The following is a 25825-nucleotide window of genomic DNA, read 5'->3' as shown; positions in this document are numbered from 1 at the left end:
GTGCAGAAGAGAGAGATCAATGAAGTGAAAGGATGGGGAGAGATTAATCAAGGTTGAGACATCAAGGAGGGAGAAGAGCGTTCAGATCGGATGAGGCTGCGATGAGCTTTTGGGAAAACCAGTGGGAATACATTCATACACAGCAGCTCCTCTCTCTCCCTCTATAATCACGTCTCATTTACACAATCTTGGCCTGGATGTCTACAGACAATTTTGGGCTTGGGCCAGACTCAGGCTGTTAACTGATGCTAAACAGAGGCGTAAAAAGTACTCAAAAATTTTACTCAAGTGAAAGTATCTGGCCAAAAACATTTTTGAGTAAAAGTAAAAAAGTACTACTTTAAATTGTACTCAAGTATTTTTTTTTCTGACAGACATACAGAAGTTTGGTTAAAGGGAGAAAACGAAACAAAATGAAATGACACAGGTCAAACACATATCTAGTGCAGCGATATCAATTAAGGCTACGTCCACACGAAGCCAGATTTCTCCCTATCCAATCTTTTTTTTTGCCTCAAATTCCGTAAACACGGAGTCGTCTCAGGAAATATCTGTGTCCACACGGAATCACTGAAAACGACTGAAAACGATGTAGTACACATGCCAGACCAATATGTGGCGCTGTAATTCTGCCACAGAGATACACAAAAAAAACAGAGAAGAAGACTTGGACCATGTGCGTAAACCTTGCGCGCTGAATATAAACTAACACACAAAGCAGAAGATTTTGCTTTAATAAAACTAATGAGCTCAGTAGGTTCTGCAGCACGAACACAGGCACGTAGTCTGACATTGTTGTTGTCGCTGTTATGTGACGTAGCGGTGTCTGATTAGGGGCGAGACGTGGGCTGATGACGTCATCGTTTCAGAAAATATACGGATTCGCCGTCCACACGAAACATGAAAACTGCGTTTTCAAATTTATCCACCCTGGGACCCGGTTTCAAAAATGATCGGTTTCACTCTTCGAAAACGCCGGTTTCGTGTGGACGAAACACCTATACGATAAAAAATGTATGCGTATACAGAGAAACGCGTCTTCGTGTGGACGGGGCCTAAAATGCAGCACGGCGGAACACACACACACACACACCAACAAATTGCAGGTAAAGGGATTAAAAGAAAACTCCATCTTTTCCACCCTCATGCCATCCCATACATATATATATATATATATATGTGAATGAATGATGCGTTTATATAGCACTTTATTATGTATTGCTGTACACCCAAAGCGCTTTACAATCATGATGCGATGGCAGCCACAGTACAACGGCGCCAGTGCGCTCACCACACACCAGCCACATATATATATATATATATATGACTTTTATTTATCAGATGAACACAAACTACGATCTAAATCATCTAAACTAAATCATCTCTCTTCTTATAAGACAAGCATGGGACGTCCAAAAATGACACTTCATAAACTACACAAAGTGAATATGACAGTAACTCATACAACCCCTGTTAATGAAACAATATTTTAAACTTGACCATCGTATTCACTTTGTGTGGTTTCTGAAGTGGTCCTGTCCCCTTGCATTATACAGACTAAAAATCTTTACTTGTGTTCATCTGAAGAAAGAAAGTCATAAACACCTGGGACGACGTGAGAATCTTAATTTATGGGTGAACCATCACTTTTAATAACAATGTGATGAAGAGGTTAGAAACATATTCCAGACAGAATGCAAGAATGGGCTGAATTAATGAGGAGAGTCATAGAATTAAAACATACAACAATAACGTTTTGAAAGGCCACTTTTTTGTGTTGTCTACGTCACTGTCAAAAAGGATAATTAATCTTTTAATTATTTATGTGGGGCATTTTTATTTGGGCTTTTTCTTAGCAAATATTGCTAAGTAGTTATTAGTGACGAATTATATGAATTAATGAGCAAATCATGTAATTATTAAGATTAAAAAATATGAATTGAGAGTCCAAATTCCTACTCAATGATGACATTATTAAAACAACTTATCCACTACCTGGTAAGAACATCACAACATGAATTACAATTAAGTAAACATACAATGTTCATTTAAACACCTTTTTGGAGATTTGTAACATTTAATAAAAAAATATTATCATTCCCACAAAAATATAAATTATATCAAAATTTTCATCACTGATTTTATTTGCACTCAATCTTGTGCATTCAGCTAATATATTACACAGCTAATGGCTCTATCAAAACAGAAAGAATAATGAATAAACTTTTTTTGGGGAAAAGACAACTCTGCTACCTCAACATGCTTCCTCCTCCCTTTAATGGTGAACTTTTGAAGCCAGACATTTACCCGATGAATGTCATAACTGAAGTAGAACTGTGTGTGCTTGATGCATGAAAATAATGATCATTGGTTCTCACGTCAAGCACACACTTTTGAGCTTCTGTTTACCATAATGTGCATAAGATAAAATAAAAATGTAATGTACTTTTTAAGTTGAAATAAAATTGGAAGGAGTTAAAAGTACTGTTTTTTTCTTCAGAAATGTAATCAAGTAAAAGTACAAGTAGTCAGTTTAAATTGTACTTGAATAAAGTAAAAATCCCCCAAAATAATACTCAAGTATTTTACACCTCTGATACTAAAACAGGAAGCGTAAGACCAAACAATGACCAAACAATTAAACTATATATTATTTGACACAATTTTAAAGTAATATTATTCTCAACATTTGTGGATCACTATATGTGTGTGTTTTGCAAGAAATCAATACTTTATACAGCAAGGATATGTAACGTAATAAAAACATAATATTAATATGTAATTTAAAGAAATAGTTTAATTTAGCTCAAAGGGAATCATTAATGATTTTATAGGGAATTTTGAACAGACTCACTGTTACAGCGATTCACTGAACGAGCCGGATAACAAACTCTGCACTGGATATTAAAATCAAAATCAAAAATATAGTGAAAACCCTATTAAATAGCACAGTAACAAGATCGGCAGATTAACTTGTGAGCACAAAACACAAGATACTTCTCTTTTCAATATAAATAAATTTTATTTATATAAACCTAAGACATAAACTAATCCAACATATGAACACACGCATTCACACATTTACGCGTTGCAGAAAGAGAGAAAGTGAGGAAAGGATGAGTTTAAGAGAATGAAAATGTGAAATCCCAAGTTTACAGCAATATGTTCAATTGCATAGATCTGAACAACCATCAATTACTTATTTAACCCTCGCTTTGAGTTTCTCAATGAGGCTAAAATTTGTATTAACTGCACCGATTCAGTTCAGCCTCAGAAGTACTTGCTTGCTTTGCTAAGGGAATCCCTTTTGTCGTCGTCGTTGCAGGAAAGGGGGCTCCCCGAAGTGTCTGATTGGTTGAGAGTTCAGTAGTCGTTGAAGTGACATCTTGGGAAGCCAATGGAGTTGTGGCTGGTAGTAGTTTTGAGGCGGTCACAGACTCGCGTTGAACTCGGAGACGAGGCGTGGCGGCAAAACTTAACTGAGTACACGAAACTCACGACGGAAAAGAAAATAAATTAAAGTAAAAGAATAAAGGGATCTAAAGAGACTAGGTTGGTTTTCTTCTCATTGTGGTAGCAGCTGGCACGTGGGTCAGAGCATGCTCAAAGTGCAGCGTCAAAACGCGGTGGCAAAAGAGAAGAAGAGGAGAGATAAGAGGAGAGGACCAAGAGAGAGTTTGATGGTGTCCTGAGTTTTTAAACTCTGCTTTGAGATCGTCCCATCTGGACGTCTTGACCAATTAGATACTGTCTTTGCTTGAGGTGTTGCTCTGTTCCTCCACCCAATCAATAAATCAACATGTTATCTGTTCAGTCAGAGGTCCGAACTTTACAGGCTCTTGCAAATTATACTTTTGAACATGATTTCTATAACAAGACTATGATAAATTTGACAAAGAATTGATTGGAAGAAACATTTAAAGCATGATTTTTCAAACTCATACTTACCAAACAAGCATATGAATCCTTCAGCTATTCAATAATTATCAAAAAGACATACATAATATTTGATTAAAACATGGTAGTCTAATATGTGGGTTACAAACATAATATAGAGTTCTGCATAGAAATGTCCTTTTAGGATGATTTTATGTGCATATAAAAAAGAAAGTCTTTGTGTAGTTCTATGGAGAACGAAGGCATGTTCTTTAGACAAAGGAATTTCGGTTTGGTCTGTCTTCTATGTGGGGGTAGTCAGTCTAAGGAAGCTCGTGACTTCCAGCGTGGAACCCATGTGATAGCCATCTCTTTGACCATCAGTCTTGATTACTTGCCCCAAATTTGACGGCCTCCTTCCTGAATTGGAATTATCAATAAGTGTTCTTTTGTCTCAAGGTTGTAAGCTGTTCTGTGAAAGAGGCTTGCTTGTTAGTTTGCTTGCTTCAGACTAGTTGGAGCTAGGAATCTGATTTACGGCGTTGTCCTGTTTTGGACATGGATAATAATAAAACAAATTATTGTACAGCAAATCAACATATTAGAGTAATTTCTGAAGGATCATGTGACACTGAAGACTGGAGTAATGATGCTGAAATTTCCGCTTTGCATCACAGGAATAAATTACATTACAATAGAGAACCGTTATTCCTAATTGCAATAATGTTTCATAATATTACTGTTTTACAGTAGTTTTGATCTAATAAATGCAGCCTTGGAAAACACAAGAGACTTTTTCTAAACTCTAAACTAAACCCGACCCTTTTGAACACCAATGCTCATCTGCTAATAGCTCTTTTTACCATTTGATCATCATCAAAACTGAGATTGTTCACTATAAATATAAGTTTGCTCATCTGTAAGAGATAAAAGTGCTAATGCTTTATTGTTCCTGTAGCATGAGACCAATTCTAATTTTGGTTCATGAAACAGTCTCTCCACAGATTATGTATCCATGCAGGAAAAAAAGAATGAATAATCACTTGATCTGCTATAAATATTATATGACTTGCCACGTTAGATGATATATTTATGTTAATTGTATTTTTTTTTTGTCTTGCTGCCACTGAAGTCACAGGGGAAGGGCTGAGATTGCTGGAATTTAATTTCATTTTCTGCAGAGTAATATCTCAAATCTTAAAGCAGCAGAGTTATGCAGTACCAGTGAGTGTGTGTGTGTGTGTGTGTGTGTGTGTATGTCAGTCATGAGAGGGAAGAGTGTTTCTTTAGAGACTCTCACTCTGACACCTGATCTGCAAAATACTTCACCGCTTTAGTGAGGACCTCCTGAGCTACGAGTGTTAAATGTGAGGAGATGAAAATAGTGTTCGATAAAATCTATGCATCACGTTTTCGACATATAAAGCAGCACAACTGTTTTCAACATTGATAATAATAGTAAATGTTTCTTGAGCAGCAAATCAGCATATTAGAAGGATTTCTCAAGGATCATGTGGCACTGAAGACTGGAGTAGTCATGCTGAAATTCAGTTTTGCATCACAGAAATAAATTAAATTTTAAACTATATTAAAATAGAAAACAGTTACTTTAAACCAGGGGTAGGCGGCGTCGGTCCTTGAGTGCCGATATCCTGCAGAGTTTAGCTCCAACCCTGAAAAAACCTGACCTGCCTATAGCCCTAGTAATTCTGAAGACCTTGATTAGCTTGTTCAGGTATGTTTGATTAGGGTTGGAGCTAAACTCTACAGGACAATGGCACTCCAGGACCGACGTTGCCTACCCCTGCTTTAAACTGTAATAATATTTCACAATATTACAATTTTTTGCTGTATGTTTGGCCAAATAAATGCAGCTTTGGTCAACATAAGAGACTTTCAAAACAAAAAAATCTAACCAACCCCAACTTTTGAATGGTAGTGTATAGCAAATAGCAAAAGGTTGTGATATAAACAACTGAACTTTAAAGTGCCCGTACAAATGCTGTATGCATTTATAGTGCATTTTGTTGATGTTGGAGTACAGTAGCAGACATAAAACCCAAAGGATATGTGCTTGTGTTACCTCATCAATGTTTTCTCTGATAAATCTGTGTGAACTGCTGTTTCTGAACACCAAATGGATGTAATATTAAGTAAAGTAGTAAAGTACATATGGTGGCTGCATGTGTCATAAATCATACAGTAAGTGGCCTTTGTATGTACATATGACATAAATGCCATGATGTGATCTGAATGATGTAGTTACTGGTGTGTTACCTTCCATTTGGGAGCTATAACAAATTTTACTGCCGCTCCTCAGCAGCCAAAAGACAGCTTGATTCATAAATGACGGATGACTTATTTGAATTGTCAACATCTAAGACAATACATATTTAATAAAAAATATATATTTCTAGACAAAAGTCTTTTAAACAATATCTAATTGAAATATCAAATACTGTGTGAGAAAAGATTTTTAAGTAGCATTGCATCAAAAGCCACTTATTCTACCTGAACTCCAGCAATGGGACAAACAAATCCTCTGCTCAAGTAATCAACATGTAGATGTACTTGAGTATAATTATATTTGCTCACTCTGTCCTATTCACAACCAAAAGGGATCAACCGATCGAAATCACAGAGTAATTGGTTCTTTCAGATGCTGTGCAGATGACTTTATGAAGTAAATTTACAAGGACGGCTATAGAAAATGATAAAGATTGAATGTGCTTGGCCAATATGTATTTCTACACTCATATAGAAATATAGTGGCTCATAAGTGCGAGTCTGTCACTGAAAGACAAGGAACTGAAAAAGAACACACTAAACCAGAAATAATGGAAACACACGTACGAATCAATGTATATTTCTGAGTTACATGAGGACATGTTCTGAAGGAAAGAAAGAAAGAAGTGGTTGTTTAATTTTATCCTTGGCATATACAGATAATAAATATATAAAATAATAAAAAGACAGCCGGGTTGACTGGAATAAAGCATACTGTACAGTGAGCAATAAATTAATAAATACATCTAGATAGAATACATTTTAAATTATATTTTAAAAATGTTAAGACTGCAAAAATATTTCATAATTTTGCTGTATTTTTGATCACATAAATGCAGCCTTGGAGAGAATAAGAAACTTTCAAAAACATTAAAAATCATGATTATTCAAACTTTTGGTAATAAACTTACCATTACTACGCATATATATATATATATGCAATTTACTTGGGTAATGGTGCAGTAATTCTGAGCCTAAATCAGGCAATGTGAGGGGCAGCCCTTGAGGACCACATTAATCATCTCAATACAGACTAAATGAACTGTGCAGAGAGTCGGGATTGACACAACGACAGGCAGCTCAGATAATGTTTCGCCAAAACTAAGCAAAACAAACTGCATGACTGGCACCATTAGCATAATGACAATCATTATAACTAGGGAGGACAGAAATGTTAAATTCCCTTCAACTTTTGGATGGCAGAAGTGTGAAGAAAAAAAACAAAAAAAAAAAAACACATGATAGTCAATGTAAACACCAACTTAAAAATCAAGCTAAAGCCTCTGCCAAATGGATGCTTTGGCAGTGTCCTGAACAAACGTGTGAGCAGTAATCAGCTAGCACTCACCAATGTCTTTTTTTTTTCAACAAATCAGTTCGGGTCTTATATTCAGTTTTAGGTCTAATCATTAAACTTTAAATGGCAAAATAGTTAGTGACTGGCGTTTTTGTTACTGAGCTGATCCTAGTAATGCAGAATTGTAAATGTCTAATCAAAAGGTTTGTGGCTCCAGACATTTGCTGTGCTGTTGTACACATCTCATGTCATGCTGGGTGAAGCCCATCACTGCTTGTGTAAAGCTTCTGCTTTGATTTACTATAATCAAAAACCAAATTTCTTATGTCCCAGTCTCTGCCAGTGTTTCAGATAATACCCAGCAGGCCCTGAGAGGATTACTATGCATGGAAAAGGACAAGAGAACGGAGAGACAGCAAACAACTCAATTAAAACTGTGGGCAAAAATCAAACAAGCATGAAAAACAAACTCCGCTGCTTTCAAATATCAATTAGCATTGTTGAGAATGCAGCATGAAACCATTGTGGGTAGCAATATGACACATTTAGAATTCAAACAGAAACCATAAACTATGAATTATTCAGATGTTTTGTGCAAGTAAAATTAACCTAATTAAACTAAATCAAATAAATTGCTTGTCAGCAATAACTTGGTTATGCAAATGTTAAAGTCCAAAATTATTTTTAAATTAATTGCATAGCATTTTAACTTGCTATAATTAAATCAACTTGCTATAATAATACATGAAAAAGAAAAGTAAATATTGAATGAGAGATAATAATCTTTCTACTTCAACCAGTCTCAACCGGAATATATAAAGATAAAATGGGGATGACACAAAAAGGAAACACTTTGGTCTCTCATAATTTCTTATGAATTATTAGGGGCATAAATCCTAAAGTAGAGAAGCCAGATAAACTATTATCTACTATAAAATTCATAAAGCATGACACATGGGACATTTTACACATGAACTACAATTCAGAAGTTCTTTAAAGTGTTTTTGAAAAGTATTTAATGCTCTTAAGGCTGCATTTATTTGATAAAAAATACAGTTAAAACAGTAATTCACTGAAATCTATCTATCTATCTATCTGTTTGTCTGTCTGTCTGTCTGTCTGCCTGTCTGTCTGTCTATCTATCTATCTATCTATCTATCTATCTATCTATCTATCTATCTATCTATCTATCTATCTATCTATCTATCTATCTATCTATCTATCTATCTATCTATCTATCTATCTATCTATCTATCACTGTCTGTCTATCTATCTGTCTGTCTCTCTCTATCTATCTGGCTGGATGGTAGGCTCACTGTCCTGGAAAAACAAGATATATGAGGAATCATCATTTTAAAAGTGTGATAGTAAAAAAAAAAAAAAAATGTGTATATACAGTGGAGGTCAAAATTCGAGAACAACCTACAATTTCTTAAATTTCAAGGTCACTGCTCTGTCCTAACAGGAGTAGAAACACAGTTTTGAAGCATAGTTCATCAGTTAAATATATTCTGAAGCACAGTATAAAAAACTTAAATGAGATATTTGAAAAATAACTCTGATCAAAATTATAGAACCCTTTCAGATACCTACAAGTTATTGGTGTTAGTATGGTACCTGGTGCTAATTTCCTTAATTATCTAACAAACCCTATTTAACTAGCAGCCTAACTTTTCAGTTTTCACTGACTTTGCAAGATGGCGGAGCCATTTTAATGTGACTGAAACCCTCCGACAGCAGGTTGTCCAGATGAAGGCCAATAGCAGCCATAGCAAAAGAAGCTGGTCATTTCAAATCTGTGATTTCTAGAATATTGCATCTTTACAAATTTACTAACTCATTCAAGTCCCCCAAAAAGGCCGGTCGACCACGAAAGACAAATGCATGAGAGGACAAGATAATACGTAGAATCTCAATGGGGAATCGGTTCAACACTGCAGCTGGAATTGCTCGCCAGTTCAGTGCTGAACAGGGTAATGATCTACCTCCATGTTTAAGAGAATTTGGACTGAAAGCCCACTCTGCAGTGACCAAACCTCTTTCCTGCATTCATTGCCCAATCACCCAGCAATTTTCATACATAATACTCCCATCACACAGTAAAATTAGTTCCTTGAAGCTGAAAACATTGAAATAATGAAATGCCCAGTCCAGAGTCCTGATCTAAACCTGATTGAAAATCTTTGGAAAATTCTTGGCAACAAAGTTATGTCTAAGAAACCCACTACAGTCAACAAACTGTGCAAGAGACTGTTAGAATAGTGGACCAAGATCACACCAGAGCAGTGTGAGAAACTGTTGGAAAAAAAAACAGCATACTGTATGTTGGTTAGGTATGTTTTGAAGTATGGCTACTGGTTTGAGCTGGTTTAAGTTGGGCCTTAGCTGGTCATGAGCTGGTTTAAGCTGGTCAGGTGCTGGTCATGAGCTGGTTTAAGCTGGTCATGCTGGACCTAAGCTGGTCCTGAGCAGGAGCTAGTTGCTTAAGACCTGCACATGACCAACTAATGACCAGCTTAAACCAGCTCAATCCAGCTCAATTTTATTTTTTATTTTTTTAACAGGGTAGTGCTGTGGCCGTAGATGTGCTGAAGTCATTCTACACTTCATACTAATTTTTGATTGCTGTAACCTTCAAAAAATTTAGATGTAATCTTTCTTTGTGCTACAGTCATTGCTGTTCTATAATTTTGATCACTGTGTTTTCCAGAAAATACATTTTTGTTTTGTCTTGGCTGTTTTGTAAAACACCATTCAACTAGCATGGTATAGCCACAACTAAAATTCCTTCTAATTTTGAACAATGAAGATTACATTATTTCAAGTGTTAAACAAAATCAAGTGTTCATAAATGCTTTGTGTCACGTTAAAATACAACTTGAAATGGTCTGAAAACGTGATGACTGCATCAGTTTTGAGTGAAGAAATGAAAGATATATCTTCGTGTCTGTGGCAGTGTTTACATTGCTTTTATGATGATGATGACCCGAAAATAAGTTGACTATTAAAAAGAATAGCTGAACATCAGTTCACAAATAAAAAATATTGGTACCATTTTACAATAAGGTGTCATTTAATATAACATGAACAAACAATGAACATTTATTACAGTATTTAGCCTATTAACCTTTGTTTACATTAGTTAATACAAATACAGTTCATTGTTAGTTAATGTTAGTTCACAGTGCACTAACAGTTTACAGTTTTAATTATGCATTAGTACATGTTGAAATTCATATTAACTAAGATTAATAAATGCTGTAGAAGTAGGCTATTGTTTATTCTTAGTTCATGTTAACTAATTAGTTAACTAATGTTAACTAATGAAACCTTATTTTTTCCAGAATATTGTTCAAATTGTTACTGCCTTTGGTTATTATTTTGGAATAAATATAAAAATTTATTAAAACACTATGAAATGTATAATTAGTATTAAAATTATTAAATTCAATAAAAAATAATATTAATAAAATACTAAATATAATTATATTTGTTCTCTTTTTTATGTAATATTTATTTACCCAGGAAAATGTGACAACATTAAGTGTAACGGACACACACACACACACACACACACGCACAAACATGCATATATAAAACTGCATCCTCATTTTAAAAAACCACCGCACGCCACTGCTGTGTGTGTATATATATATATATATATATGTATATGTGTGTGTGTAACAATTATTTTCATTAGCACGGGGCTTTATCTTCCTAAGACAGTAAATGACTAAAGAGGAAGGCCAAACATATCACATTCCAAGTTACGCAACTAGTCCTTTCATTCCCATCTGTTAAGAGTCATGCTCTTGTCATCTCCCTTCATATGATGTGCCACTTTCCCACAATTTGTTCTGTCTGTTTAGTTTTTCTTAGAAGATGACTCAGTGACTTGCCTTTTTTGGCTAAATGACTTTCCAATGCTTGGTCATTAAGTGAAATTGCTTCCACCAGGGTGAACATTACTGTTAAAACCTTCAGAGTCATTATAGATTCCTCTAAATGTTCAACATCAAACAACCGGCTTCATTTCTGATGATCCGTGGAATACGATGAAGCCAAATAATTAAATATGCGTGTGCCTTCCAACACAGAGATCTCAAAGGATATTGTTTTATTCAAGAGATATGATTGAAATATTTAGGCAGAATACTCTGTGTTTGATCTGAGATAGTCTTATGTGCCACAAGCAATTCCGGCATTCCTTTTCAGCAATGTGGCTTTGATCACAGCTAATGAAGTGTTGTGCATAGGAGCTCACGATTCAAATGCAACAATGCACTTACTCATAGAAGCCTTTTATTTTTTGCAATACACTAAGAACCAATCAAGCAAAACTAATAATGTCAATTGTATTGAGGCACTTAGAGAAAGACAGTTAAGATAAAAGCATGTGCGTAACAACAAAGTGACCACGGAAAGAGAAGAAAGTCTCTTTATGTTTTAATTAAGAGTTTGGAAATCTTTGTCAACCTGTGCCTCTAATTAAGACAAAGACAATGAGGTGACTTGTAGACAGAGAAAGAGGTCAGCCATAAAAGGTTGAATTAAATTAGATTTAATTTATACAGCACTTTGTTTGCACAAAGACCATCATAAGGTGCTGTGAAGCATGCAGAACTATTTTTCTACACTATAAATAAATTAATTACATCTAGACCTTTTAGTCTATAATGTAAGAAGGAACCACTTCACCCAAAGGCCAGTTGAAGGATTTCCTATTCAGTGGTCAATTACTCAGGTAACCTGTGCATTGCAGGAATGTGAGGTCCTGCTCGTTGTTTAAAGATCTTCAAGTATAGCACTGATATACTCAAGAGGGCCAGGCATACGTGCATGAATGTGTTTTTCAGCATTTCGAAAATAAAGTACTGACCTCAGTGACTGCGAGGTGTTTAGGCCCTACAGCATCACCGTAGCAGTAAAGTCCAGGGCAGAGATCACAGAAGAAGGTGATATCAGCTGCTGTGCTCTCTGCTTCAACAGCTTACACCGGATTAAAGTGATTTTAATTCACTCAATCATGGACATTCACACTCACCCTCATGGGTCAGTAAGATATTTGTAATATTTTCGAAAGAAGTCTCTTATACTCACCAAGGCTGCATTTATTTGACAACAAATACAGTAAAACAGCATTATTGAATAAAATAACTATTCCTGTGATAGGAAATCATTACTCCAGTCGTCAATGTCACATGATCCTTCAAAAATCATTTTAATATGTTGATTTATTGTTATCAATGTAAAAAAAGTTTTGTTCAAAATATTCTAAGGAACAACATTTATTCAAAATAGACATTTATCATAACAAATCAAGTGTTTACTGTCACTTTTGATTATATTATTTCTGAATTAAATAATTAATCTAAATCTTACCCTAAACTTTTGAATGGCTTCAAATATATAATATTTTATCATGTTATTGCATATGTATCTAAAACTCTTATGTCCATTATTTGTTACTGAATGGAAGACAACCAACAAGGGCATTGTTCAACATTTTCTTCTTATTTTCAGTAAATGAGGAGAGAATTTCCATTTTTTGATTGAACTATCCCTTTAAGACCCACTGCTCTGTCCAGTGAAAACTCAGTTTAACATTATTAATCTGGTAAGCCTTGAATCAACTATGAGAACAACCTGACGTTCTGAATATTCAAATTAATTCGACTGACAGAAATTCACTGATGTAGTGGCACTAATGGCCTCTCAAGTCAGGCTTCACTGACGAAACTGAATTAAACTGTTTTAATGTAGATCATATTGAAGTGACATATCTGCATATGTCATCACATTGAAATTACATATCTTCATTGAAAATGGCCTTAATAAACTCACTATAACCCCGATGACTGATCATAGATCATGGGATTCTTTTGAAATCTGTGGTGGTTTTATGTTTTAGTTAAGTGAGCAGACCAAACTTTATGTGAGCACACACTGCAGTCAGACGTCAAAAAAAGCCATTTAGAGACTCACAGAAAAGCTTTTTATTGAATACTTCCCTGACAACTACTGTATATATTTCCAGGCACAAATTAAAAGGCCTTTTCACTTTTTCCTTTATGCATGCCTGATTATACGCAAAACACACATATATAAGTTATAACCAGTCACACTCTGCATATTCTAATATGATGGCTACTGTCTAGTGATTTTGCAAGCCCTGCTAATTTGCTGGTAACAATTTCATTGCATCAACTTTAATAAGGGTAAGGGGCTAATAGCATAAATCTGCAGATAAACTCATATATAATGAGCCAATGTAGTTAGACACCCTGAGTCACTGGCACACTAACTATGCGCCCATGCATAAACAAATAAAAGCTCTGATGTCCAGACAAAAGCCATTTCTCAAATAGTCAAAGGACTGTAAAATACATTAAACCTGAGATCTGCACAGACTAAATCTATCATGCTTTTAGTGGACAATTATATGTGTGTTCTTATGGCTGCATCTTATATTAAAGGGATGCCAGTCATAAAATTATTTAATTACATTAAAAACATTTTACACAGATGGCCCAACATAAAAAACAGAACTCTAATACTTAGGATGAATTGACATCAGTCACAAAAGCATCACTACAGCCAAACAGCATTTACACTGAATTTAGGGCACGGCAGGGTAGTGCTAACGCTGTTATGCAGTTTCATATTCATTCCTCCTTGTAATGTACTGTCTTGAGTCCAGTGAGAGAGGATGAATTCATTACAGCTCCAGTATCGATCTGACAGGACCCAGCTGAGCCTATTCGAAGAGAACACTCTCCAAATGTCCTTAAACACACCTTTACCTCAAAACTCTTCCAGGGAGTTCAGAGTAGATTGAGGGATTGACAGACAGAGGAACAAGCAGACAGGTGGATGTAAATGTACATACAGATGTGCATGCATAGATAGATGAACCAAGGAAAGGATGGACAAACAGACAGATGGATGGATGGGTGAATGGATGGATAAATGTGCACGGATAGACAGACAATGCATGAATAAACAAGCACATGGACAGATGGACAAATGAACAGGAAGATGGACATATGAATGAATGTGTACGATAGACAGCCAACCAATGGATGGATGTAAAGACAGATATAAGAATGGACAGATAGATGTATGCACCTAGATAGACAGATAACCATGGATGGATGGTGCATGGACAGAAAAGCACATGGATGGATGGACGAACAAACAGGAAGACATACGTATGGATGGATGTGCACAAACAGACACCCAACCACTGGATGGATGAACATATGGATAGATAAATGAACAGATGAATGGATGAATGGATGGATTGATGTATGCATCTATATACAGATAACCCGTAGATGGCATAATAACTGATTGATGGATGGATGTGCACAGATGGACAGACAATGCATGGAGAGACAAGCACATGGATGTACAGACAGATAGAAGAATGGGCAGATAGATGGATAGGTGTATGCACCTAGATAGACAGATAATCCATGGATGGATGGATGGTGCATGGACAGACAAGCACATGGATGGATGGTCAAACAAACAGGATGGCAAACGTATGGATGGATGTAGATGCCAAACCAATGGATGGATGGACATATGGATAGACATATTAACAGACGTATGGGATAATAAATGATTGATGGATGGATGAATGGATGGGTGGGGTAAGAAGTGATGGTTGATAAATTGATAGATAAAAAAAAAAGTTAATAAGTAAAGGATGGACAGGCAGACAGACAAACAGATGAATGGATGGACAGACAACCCATGGAAGGATGGACAGACGGATACCTGAATAGATGGACAGACAGACAGATGGCTGGACAGATGGAAGAATGGATGGAAGTACACAGATAAACAACCCAAAAATCAATGGATCTCTGGAACAATGAATGGAAAAATAGCTGGATTGATTGGCAGAAAGGTGAATGGGTGGACAGGCAGATGGGCAAATGGATGAATGACAAATAGATGGAAGTATGGATGGATAGACAGTCAGGTAGAAGGATGGTCAGCGAGACAAATGGATGGTTGGATGGATAGGGTAACATCTTCCATCATTTAAATTTCATAAACCCTTACACCAAGGCACTCATGAAATAACCAGCCATCCAGTTACTTCCTCAAACATCTGACACTTCAATCTGTTTTAACTGTAAAAAGACACTAGTCAATGTCATCAGACAACCTAGACACAAACAGAGATGAAACTTATGGAAATTGCTCAAGCATTCCAGGAATGACTTTAGAGACTGGATTGACTCAGCATTTAGATCAGATCAACACAAACTGATTAGCATGATGCATATACTGTTTCATCCTGCCAGTGGGTCGATGCTTCTGATTGGCTGAATTGGTGAAAGCGCTGGTCTGGCAGGAAAGCTCTTCTCTTAAAGAGGGAAAGAACAGCATGGCAGAAGTAAACGGCTGACATCCACATTCCTCCACACCAACACATGATTGATTCACATGACAGAATGTGCAAGAAGGAGACAAAACAATACATTATGAGAGAGTGAACGCCACAACCTTCACAGTTGAAATCATCAACGGCACTCATCCAAGCAAAAGCAGTGATACATCAGACTCATTATCATACACTTTCTCTCAGTGAGGGAGGGACAGTAAACACATTTGTGGCCTCCACGCATGCTGGCAGATGGAGAGGGTGGGTGAGTTGGGCCTGAGTGGATGACGGCCTAAAGACTCAGCACAGAACAGGAAACTGAGGCTGCCCGATTATTAGTCTCTGGTACATCACTATGCACCATGTGCGGTACAATATCATGATGGGACAACCAGACAACTAGATGGACAGTTTAGGCCACGTCTGTATATAAAACCAAAAATGATGCTGCCTTCTTGAGCAGAACATGGTGAAAAATTAAAATTCTGTCATTTTTTGTTGTTTTTTCTATTGAAGATTTGGTAACCAAACCATTTTTGAAGAATGTTGGTAACTAAACTATTTTGGTAGCTATTGACTTCCATTGCATAGAAAACAAAAAAATAAAAAACAAAAACAAAAACAAAAACTCAATGAGACATTTATCAAAGTATCTTCTTTTATGGTCCACAGAAACAAGAAAGTCATACAGGTTTGGAGCAATGTGATGGTGAGTAAATGATGGCAGAATTATCATTCTTGAGAGAACTATCCGTTAAGACAGGTCTGAAATCGAATTTGGCATAACATCCTGTTACTTCACAGTCTATAATATCCCACAATCCTTTGTGTGCTCATGGTTAAAAGAATAAAAATGGCATCTGATGAAGTGGTTGGAAGAAGTAAAAGAATTTAAACGTCTATTTAAAAAAAATTATAATAATAATAATCTTTTCAGCTTATGATTCTATACACTCTTAAAAATAAATGTTCCAGCAGGGATGCAATAGCAGAGCCATTCTAGATTCCCCAAATAACCTCTCGGTGAACAGGGAAGTCGTGGCCTAATGGTTAGAGAGTCGGACTTGTAATCCAAAGGTTGTGGGTTCGAGTCAGTGGAACTGAACATTTCTGAGGATATTAAAGATTCTTGATTGAAGAATCTTATAATCGATCTAAGATGGCGCCGCACACTGCACTGTTTTTGTTAGTTTTTCCTGTTTTTTGTTTCTCAAACACGATCAGTTTTTACCAGGGATGAACTGCTGAACATTTGGCAGAACACACCACGAAATATTTTACCGATTTCGATTATTCGGACGTTTTGCTGAACGTTGTAGTTGGTGGAGCGGCAGCGCTGGTCAAACGCTTAAGCACTGAGCTCGTGAAGCTCAGACAGTGCGGAATTCGGACGCCATTGCCTAGCATCCATCTGGTGAATCTCCGCTCTCTACCCAACAAAAGGGCTGGCAAAATTACTCTGGACCCCTGACATCCAGCACACTCCCTCTTTGAACTGTTGCCATCTGGTCGACGTTACAGAGCACTGAGCACCAGAATGGTCGAGGAGCGTCTGGCTGCAGCCCACAAGATGCAGGGGGCGTGGTGGGATCCAGATCCAACTCCTCCCACCTTACATATACCTAAACCTACCCATCTCCACCCCCTGATCCCTAAACCCACCCCATCTCCACACCTAAACCTACCAATCTCCACCCCCTAGATGTGGATCCAACCACGCCCCCTGGATATTGTGGACTGCAGCGAGCCCTACTTGGAACAGTTTCTTCCCTCAGGCAAACCATCTGATGAACACTTGACAATAAACGTGGAACACACATCACTATTATACATTATTTATTTAACACACATAATTATTTACATTTCAAATTTGCACATATCATACCTGTACATACATAATTGTCTATATTATATAGTGTGTTCATGCTATTGTGTACATTGTCTATTTTGTATATTATTCTTTTATTCATCTGTGTCCTGTCGCTGTCATTCTGTTGCACTGTGGAGCTTCTTTCACTATAACAAATTCCTCGTATGTGTAAACATACCTGGCAATAAAGCTAATTCACATTCTCTCATTCTCTTCTCATTGAACCATAGATGCCAATAAAGAACCTTTATTTTAAGAGTGTATCCGCTCTAAAATAATAATTTAGCTCATTTGAATTTGTTTTAGATCATTAGACATGACCACATGGAGCCCTAAAAGGCAGACTGGAACCAGATTTCTTAAAAGGTGTCTTCATACAGAAACACCACCTGAATACACTAACTGGGCAATGAAACAACAAAGCAGCTGCCTTTGGATTTGGATGCAGCCTAGATGTCTGAAACCAAATGGCATTAAATTAGCTACATATGTGACCTTGCCATGAAATCCAAAGGACTATCTGTATTCTGTCTGTTTAGCTTGCAGTGTTGGCAAACATTATAAATGTTGGGTTCCTCAGAGAGTTAGATCATTTTAGCTTCTTCATGGGTGTGGGTGGAGTCCTTTTGATGCACTCTGATCACTGCGACTCTCTGATTGGTAGCATTTTCTGTCCAGAATCATGGGTAATGTATTTGTTTTTTAAGACCACAAATTCCACTATTAACATAACATGGTTATTTTAAAAACAATCATATACCATCGATTAACAACCTCAGAGCTCACAACAGGTCTATATTTAATGGATAATCAAAAAGTCAATTTCCATATGGAGTTTTTACTTCAGAAACCTGACTGAAAGTCATACAGGTTTGGGCAGAATTTTCATTTTTGGGTATACTGTCCCTTTAACACCTCTTAAAGGTACAGCGCTTAATTTGTGAAACATTAGTAGCACCCAACAGAACTGCAAAAATGATCACTGTTTCCAACAGGTTTCCTAGTCAAACAAGAAGCCCTGCCCCATATCTATGTCATTGGTTGAGCTGGTGTAGGACAATAAAAGGAAAGATAAAAAAGAAAAGAACAAAGAATGACCACTTTGAGTACTGAACTGTCCACTGCACCAAATAAACACTTCAGTCTCTGAGCAAAGGTCATGACCCTGTGGTCTGCTGTCAGAATGCAGAGGTTTCTCTCCATGGCTCTCAAATAAACTGTGCAGTGTACTATTACCAAACCCATTACCAAATCCATAACCTACAACTTCAAATTTTATTATGAATAATACATGAAGTTCCATCCTGGTTTCTATTAATCAGGTAATATGTGACCCTGGACCATAAAACCAGTCGTAAGTTTCATGGGTATGTTTGTAGCAATAGCCAACAATGCATTGTATGGGTCAAAATTATACATTTTTCTTTTATGCCAAAAATCATTAGGATAGTAAGTAAATATCATGTTCCATGAAGATATTTTGTAACTTTCCTACTGTAAATATATCAAAAATATTTTTTTTATTAGTAATATGCAATGCTAAAGACTTCATTAGGACAATTTTAAAGGTGATTTTCTCAATATTTAGATTTTTTTAGACTCAGATTCCAGATTTTCAAATAGTTGTATCTCGGCCAAATATTGTCCTATCCTGACAAACCATACATCAATGGAAAGTTTATTTATTCAGCTTCAGTGGAAAGCTTATGATGTATAAATCTCAATTTAAAAAAAAAAAAAACCTTTACGACTGGTTTTGTGGTCCAAGGTCACATATATCAAGTTCCATCCTGTTTTCACCCGTCAGCTTACCTGATGATGACGTACATGACCAAGCAGTTTCCCACCAGCCCTACCACGCAGACGATCATGTAGACCACTGCTATAGTGATCTTGACACCCCTTGGGAAGAAGCTGTCAGTCCCATTGAAGGTGCTGAAGTTGTTCTGGAATAGGGACTCGTTGTACAGACGGAAGTGTCTGGGGTCAGCAAAGCCGGTGGAATCATTTGGGAACTCCATGACTGCAGCTATTGGAGAAAAAAAAACAAAACAAAAAAAAAATATATATATAAAAATGCTGAGTGAAGCACACTCTCCATGCTGTCTATCTCACATCCATGATTAACGTGTTTTTAAATTTCTGAATTAAAATTATTTTTCACACTTAGGTGAAAAAAATAAATAAATAAGGTTACACTTTTAAGGTGCCCTTGTTATTTATGAATATTTACATTTAATGCCTGATAAAATTAGTTAAAAACATGTACTTGCTACAAAGTTAGGATTCGTATTTGGTTTAGGGTTAGTTGCCTGCAATTATGCTTGATGTACTGTTATTACTATAGTACATGTATATAACAAGGACACTAAAATTAAGTGTTACCAAAAATAATAAATGTAAATAAACATGTTGTATGTTAATATATATATATATATATATATATATATATGTTTCCTATTCTAGATGTCTAATAAACCTGGCATTGTAAATAAAATAAAAAAAGATTGGTTCTTTGGAATTGCCTTTGTTCCTCTTTTGTAAGTCGTTTTGGATAAAAGTGTCTTCTAAATGTATAAGTGGAAAAACTATATATGTAGTAAAGCGATATTGTTTAAAATATTATTCATATTTGAAAAAGTTTGTTTGCCAAATTAAAGTCAGCCTGGTGTAACCAATATGCAGGCAGCCATTTTGTTGTCATGTGACATGACAACAAACCACTCTCAAGTTTAGACGTTTTAAAATATTGAAATATTAAAAACATAAATAAATAATAAAATAAACTGTTAGGTCAGGTAAAATGGACAAACTCTTTATATTAATGAATCAAAAATGCTTTATCTTATTATATACATATATATATATATATATATATATATCTTGAAAAAATATGTTTACTTTAAAACCAACAAGAACACAAAGATAACATTACTATGAACTTAAAACGCGTGTTCTATATGATACATTTTAAAGATGTCCCGTTTGTATCTCAGACAACATTTATGGTCATTGACCCAAACAGAATTCGCTACAGTTGATGAGGTTGATGTGATATGCGAGGCGCATTGTGAACCATCTACTGTACTGTCAACAGTTTGCGCATGAAATACATCACACAGTTTGGCTATACAGAAAACAACCCAAACACGCCAACATCCTGGTAACGTTCACAGACGACCAAACAAAAGTAGACAATCATTTAAATCACATCGCTTGAGAAGGGTTGAAATAGAGCAGCACATACCGCTGTTTGAAGAGATTCCGTGTGATGCTTATGCGTCCGACTCCTGCAAGCACGCGAGGAATTCTTGTTTATGCTATTCTTTCTGTTTTAAGCATTCTCAGAGCTCTGTTTCCAACAGCACACACATATTCACATCACTGTGTATCTCAGGCACAAGAGAAACATTTTTTTTTTTTTCTGAGCGAGCGCAGTGGGAGGGGGAGGTGCGCTAAAGCACTTGATTGTTGTTGCGAATCTTCAGCAGCGACTTACATCTCCACTAGGTATCTTTCAGTCTCTCTCTCTCCCTCTCCCTCTCTCTCTACTGGAACGCGCTAAACCAAACGCTGATTACGCAGCGGTGACGCGCGCATGCAGGTGTCAGTGGCACGCGCGCATCTGAACAGGTGTCTTGTGATGGATAGTCTATGTAACTATGTTTTACAAATTGTTATATATATAGAAGATATATAGAAAAATAGAAGAAGAGGAAGAAGAAGAAGAAACATGTAGTAACCCTGAGAAAAACTTGATAAACCTGTCTCAGTAAATTTACTTGTAAAAAAATAAATAAATAATATATATATATATATATATATATATATATATATATATATATATATATATATATATATATATATATATATATGTTTACTTGAAAACTAACAATAACACACAGATAACATTATTAAAAACTTGTATTTTATTATTAAAAAATAATAATAATAATCTTATAATTTCCCAGTTTTATCTTGGACAACATTAACTGAACTAAAATATAAAACGTAAACTTAAATTTAAGCATTAAAATATCTAAAAATAAAAATAAAAAATTATACATGTTCAATAAAATAATAATAATTATTAATAATAATAATAATGGCAAAAAACATTCAACAAATTACTAAAAAGTAAAATAAATAACTAAAAATAAAAACAAAAAGACAAAACAACAAAAAAAATAAAAGTAGAAAATAGAAAAATAAAATCTATTTAAAAATATGAACAAAAATTACAATAGTATATCAATGATGCTAAAATAACTGTATGGATCACCTTATAATTAATAGGGATTTTTTAAAAGTTATGTACAGTGTATTAAGTTCCATATTATGTTGTTTAATTCATACTTACTGCATTGATATAGTGTAATGTGGTTTACCCTTTTCCTCCATTGTACCACCTGTTTGCTTATCGGCACATTTCACAGTAACAAACCATTTTTAATGAGCACAACCACAAACACCATGTGGTTCAGGAACCCTTCTGGCAAGCACAGCTGCCAATTTTTACTATAAATTTAACTTAAAGTACAGTGCAGGGCCACAGAAAATAATAAAGACAAAAGAAATATAAAAAGCTGAAAAACTTAAGATCAGTGGTGACCAATTGCAGCACCTAAAATATACACTTTGACTTGAATGTATACTCAATTATATTTTAACCTAAAATCTTTATGCTGACAAATAATGTCAATGTGTCAACCACTTTAACATGACATGCACCTGAAATACAACGCGCCTCTCTGATCTCATGTTTTATATTCATTTGTGCATCAAGCAGCTTTCGTGATAAATGCAACAGATTTCAATTGCAAAGAGCAACATATTTCATGTTGAAGTCATTAATGTTTTAATTATTTGCAGAATGCGGCCGATTTTGTATGCAGATTTGTTTCGTCAGCCATGTAACAGAATTGAGAAGTGCACAAATGCTTTCTCAGCTGATTGTCAGTGATGTTGTATGTGCTGCCCTTAAATGTATCAGCAACTTTAATGTGAGTATAAATGGGATCGTTGGCTACAGGGGGAGCTCATGTTCAGGTATCAACGGACCGGTGATAAATCACAGCGTTGGTACTTTGACAACATGTCACACTCATCAGTCACATAAGTCTTGGCTGATTCTTGTTTTTAATGCCTGAAAGAAACATGCGTTGGAGGCAAGAGTACTTGGTGCATTAATGTGGTCTCATTAACATTTTGCTCCATGAATTTTATGCTCTCCTAAGCAGTTTCTTGCACTCTGGGCCTAGTTGAGTTAAAGAAATATGCAAAGTGCTATATATTAATAGAAGGCAATGTCTAAGAGAGCAGTAAAATGTTACAATTTGACATGCTTGTTTACGGCATAACTGTCAGGATGGTCACTGTCCTTGGTGCTGAAACCTACAAAAGGAAATATGACAAGCTCTCAGTTGTTCATAGACTACTTAGCAAAAAATAAAGGATAAAACTACAACTAGAGACCATATACTGTATAGGGAAGTCCATGGGCAAGCTGTCACTCAGAGCTCATAACTATAAGGTTTTGAGACAAAGCAGTCAATTTGTATGCTGCTAAATATTTCGCTTGAAAATTGTCTTATATTATACCTTTATAGTAAATGTCTTTTAAAATAAAAGTTCACCCAAAAATACTGACAATTTGGTCGCCCTAAGGCCATCCGAGATGTAGATGAGTTTGTTTCTTCATTAGAACATATTTAGAAAAAAAAAATATTATTACATCACTTGTTCACCAATGGATCATCTGCAGTGAATGGGTGCCATCAGAATGAGAGTCAAAACAGCTGATACAAACATCACAATAATCCACAAGTAATCCACACGACTCCAGTCCATCAGTTAATGTCTTGAATTGAATCTGTCTGTTGTTTAAAAAAATAAAATAAAAATCCATCATTAAGATGATCCAACCATTAAGATGTTTTAGCTTCAAGCTGTTGCTTCTGACCAAAAGACAAGTCCATAATCCATAATAACACTTCCTCCAGCTAAAAAGTCCATCCTTTGTTTTCCTCTCACATCAACACCTACCAACATATTTGGTTAGAACTCGTTTAGACTGTTTTAATTTGTAATCTAAGCATATCTCTCTCCTGATTCAGACTAGGCTTTTTCACTGGAGAAACAATATTATAAATAGAGGACTTGCTTGAAGTTAAAACTAGTCTTAATGATGTATTTGTTTCTTACAAACACACAGCTTTTCACTTGATACGATGTTAACTGATTGACTGGAGTGTAGAGTGTGGATTACTTGTGGATTATCGTGATGTTTTCATCAGATGTTTGGACTCTCATTCTGACGGTACCTGTTCACTTTAGAGGATCCATTGGTGAACAAGTGATGTAATGATAAATTTCTCCAGATCTGTTCTGATGAATGAACTAACTCATTTACATCTTGAATGGTCTAAGGTCTAAAAAAAAGTGTAAAACACAGGTAAATCAACACTAGCATACATTCAGCTGTATAATAAAGATTGATTTTAATAAGAATGCTGAATTATGCTTTTGTTGTTGTTGTTGTTAATGTGACAGCTAGCCCCAGTCTTCTATTATGGCTTGTATACTGTAAATCAAATAAACTGTATTCATATTGCAATGCTACATGCAATACTTTCATCTCAGCTGATTAAACTTGTTAGATGTCAAATATCCTGCTGTGCTTTTACAAGCCAGGAAATTAGCAGCATGTTCTGCTTGGATTCATTTGATCACACGTATCGTCTTATATGTAGAAAATCTGTTTACATTATAAATGCCTCTCTGAATAATAATGTGAAAATGCTGCACCCTACAAATGCTAATAAAATTCATCCTTCATGGTGTTGTAAAACCTGGCAGGATCAGACCAGAACTGATGTAATCTCTGATGTCATGTACTATTATATATCTGTTTTCCTCTCTCTTGTGTACACTGAGGCAACAAGCCCACGTTTGAATCACTTCCACTAAATACGATAATGGTTCACTTAATAGGTTTCAGATAAGCTACATGTACTTTTACACACAGTTTTTACAACACCTCAATCAATAAATTAATTTATCCACCCATTCTCTAGCCCAAGGTTCTTTATTATACAGGAGAAAGAATTATGCGCTGTGCGAAGTGAAGAGAAGGTGATGAAACATTGAGGAGCAGAAATGAGAGGTAGAGATAGGAAACCTGATGGGGGAGGATGACTGATAACAATAATGGCTGCGAGTGACACAGTGAGAACAGAAAATGACCAATAATGGATGAGAAGAAACAGCGGCAGTTAAGTGCTATAACATAGTGCTAAAACAGGGTGCAAAGACATTGAAAGATGGAAGAAGGCAAAACAATGAGAGACTGCTGAGAGAGTGATGGATCATGGGTGTGATGCCTCATTCAAGCAACGCAAAGCTTTTCAAATGGTGGAATGAAGAGCATTTCTCAGAGATGTGTCACAGCATTCTTGGTTACTATCATTACAAATATTTGAGAGTGCTTTGAGAATTAGTTTTCTAGCAAGATTAAAGCAAGTTTGTAGTCAACATGAAACTGTAGTTACAACCCTTTCACATAATGTATGGCAATTACAAGTGTCAATGAGAAAAGAAACCCTATAAAAAGTCAAAATGTGGAGTGATTTTCTTCAAGAAGTAAGAAAATGGTATACGACCATATTAAAATTCTGGTCAATACTGATAAGCTGTTTATTATTTTCATATTATGACCAGTACTGATAAATGGTGAGTATTAAAGTTCTGCACACACACACACACACACATATATATATATATAATAAATCAATTAAATATAAATCACTAACAACTAAAATCATGTCTCTTTTCCTCACCATGGCTGCATGCATTTATTCAAAAATACAGTAAAACAGTATTTTTTAGGTTACCTGACAAAACATTTTCCAGTGAATGTAGGACAGGACTTATTCATCCATCTGGAATTGTCTGGATTGTGAAACGTGCTTTATGTATCACACTTACAGGTTAGGATCTGAATAATAATAAGAGGTTGTGGTGACATCAAACAAAAAACGTATTTTAGATTTAGAGGCAGATTAAGTCATTACATTTTGATGAAAAAGGCTTTTTT

The 25825-nt window shown here is 35.6% G+C and overlaps 1 protein-coding gene across 1 annotated transcript in view; it reads right to left on the bottom strand.

Annotated features, from left to right (window-relative positions):
• The window catches only part of LOC306860346 (delta-type opioid receptor-like), a 41251-nt gene extending 19996 nt beyond the window's left edge, over window positions 1–21255 (bottom strand). The window contains exons 1-2 of the mRNA XM_079401999.1: window positions 20978–21255; window positions 19543–19759 (exon numbers count right to left, since the gene is read on the bottom strand). Coding sequence (XP_079258125.1) covers window positions 19543–19751 — 209 coding nt within the window. The 5' untranslated portion in view covers window positions 19752–19759; window positions 20978–21255. The remainder of the gene's footprint in view (window positions 1–19542; window positions 19760–20977) is intronic.
• Between the last annotated feature and the right edge of the window lie 4570 nt (window positions 21256–25825).

This window comes from Barbus barbus (assembly GCF_936440315.1).
Source record: "Barbus barbus genome assembly, chromosome: 41".
NCBI lineage: Eukaryota > Metazoa > Chordata > Actinopteri > Cypriniformes > Cyprinidae > Barbus > Barbus barbus.
Note: the sequence above shows the minus strand (reverse complement) of the source record. Positions and strands in the feature narration are given on the sequence as shown.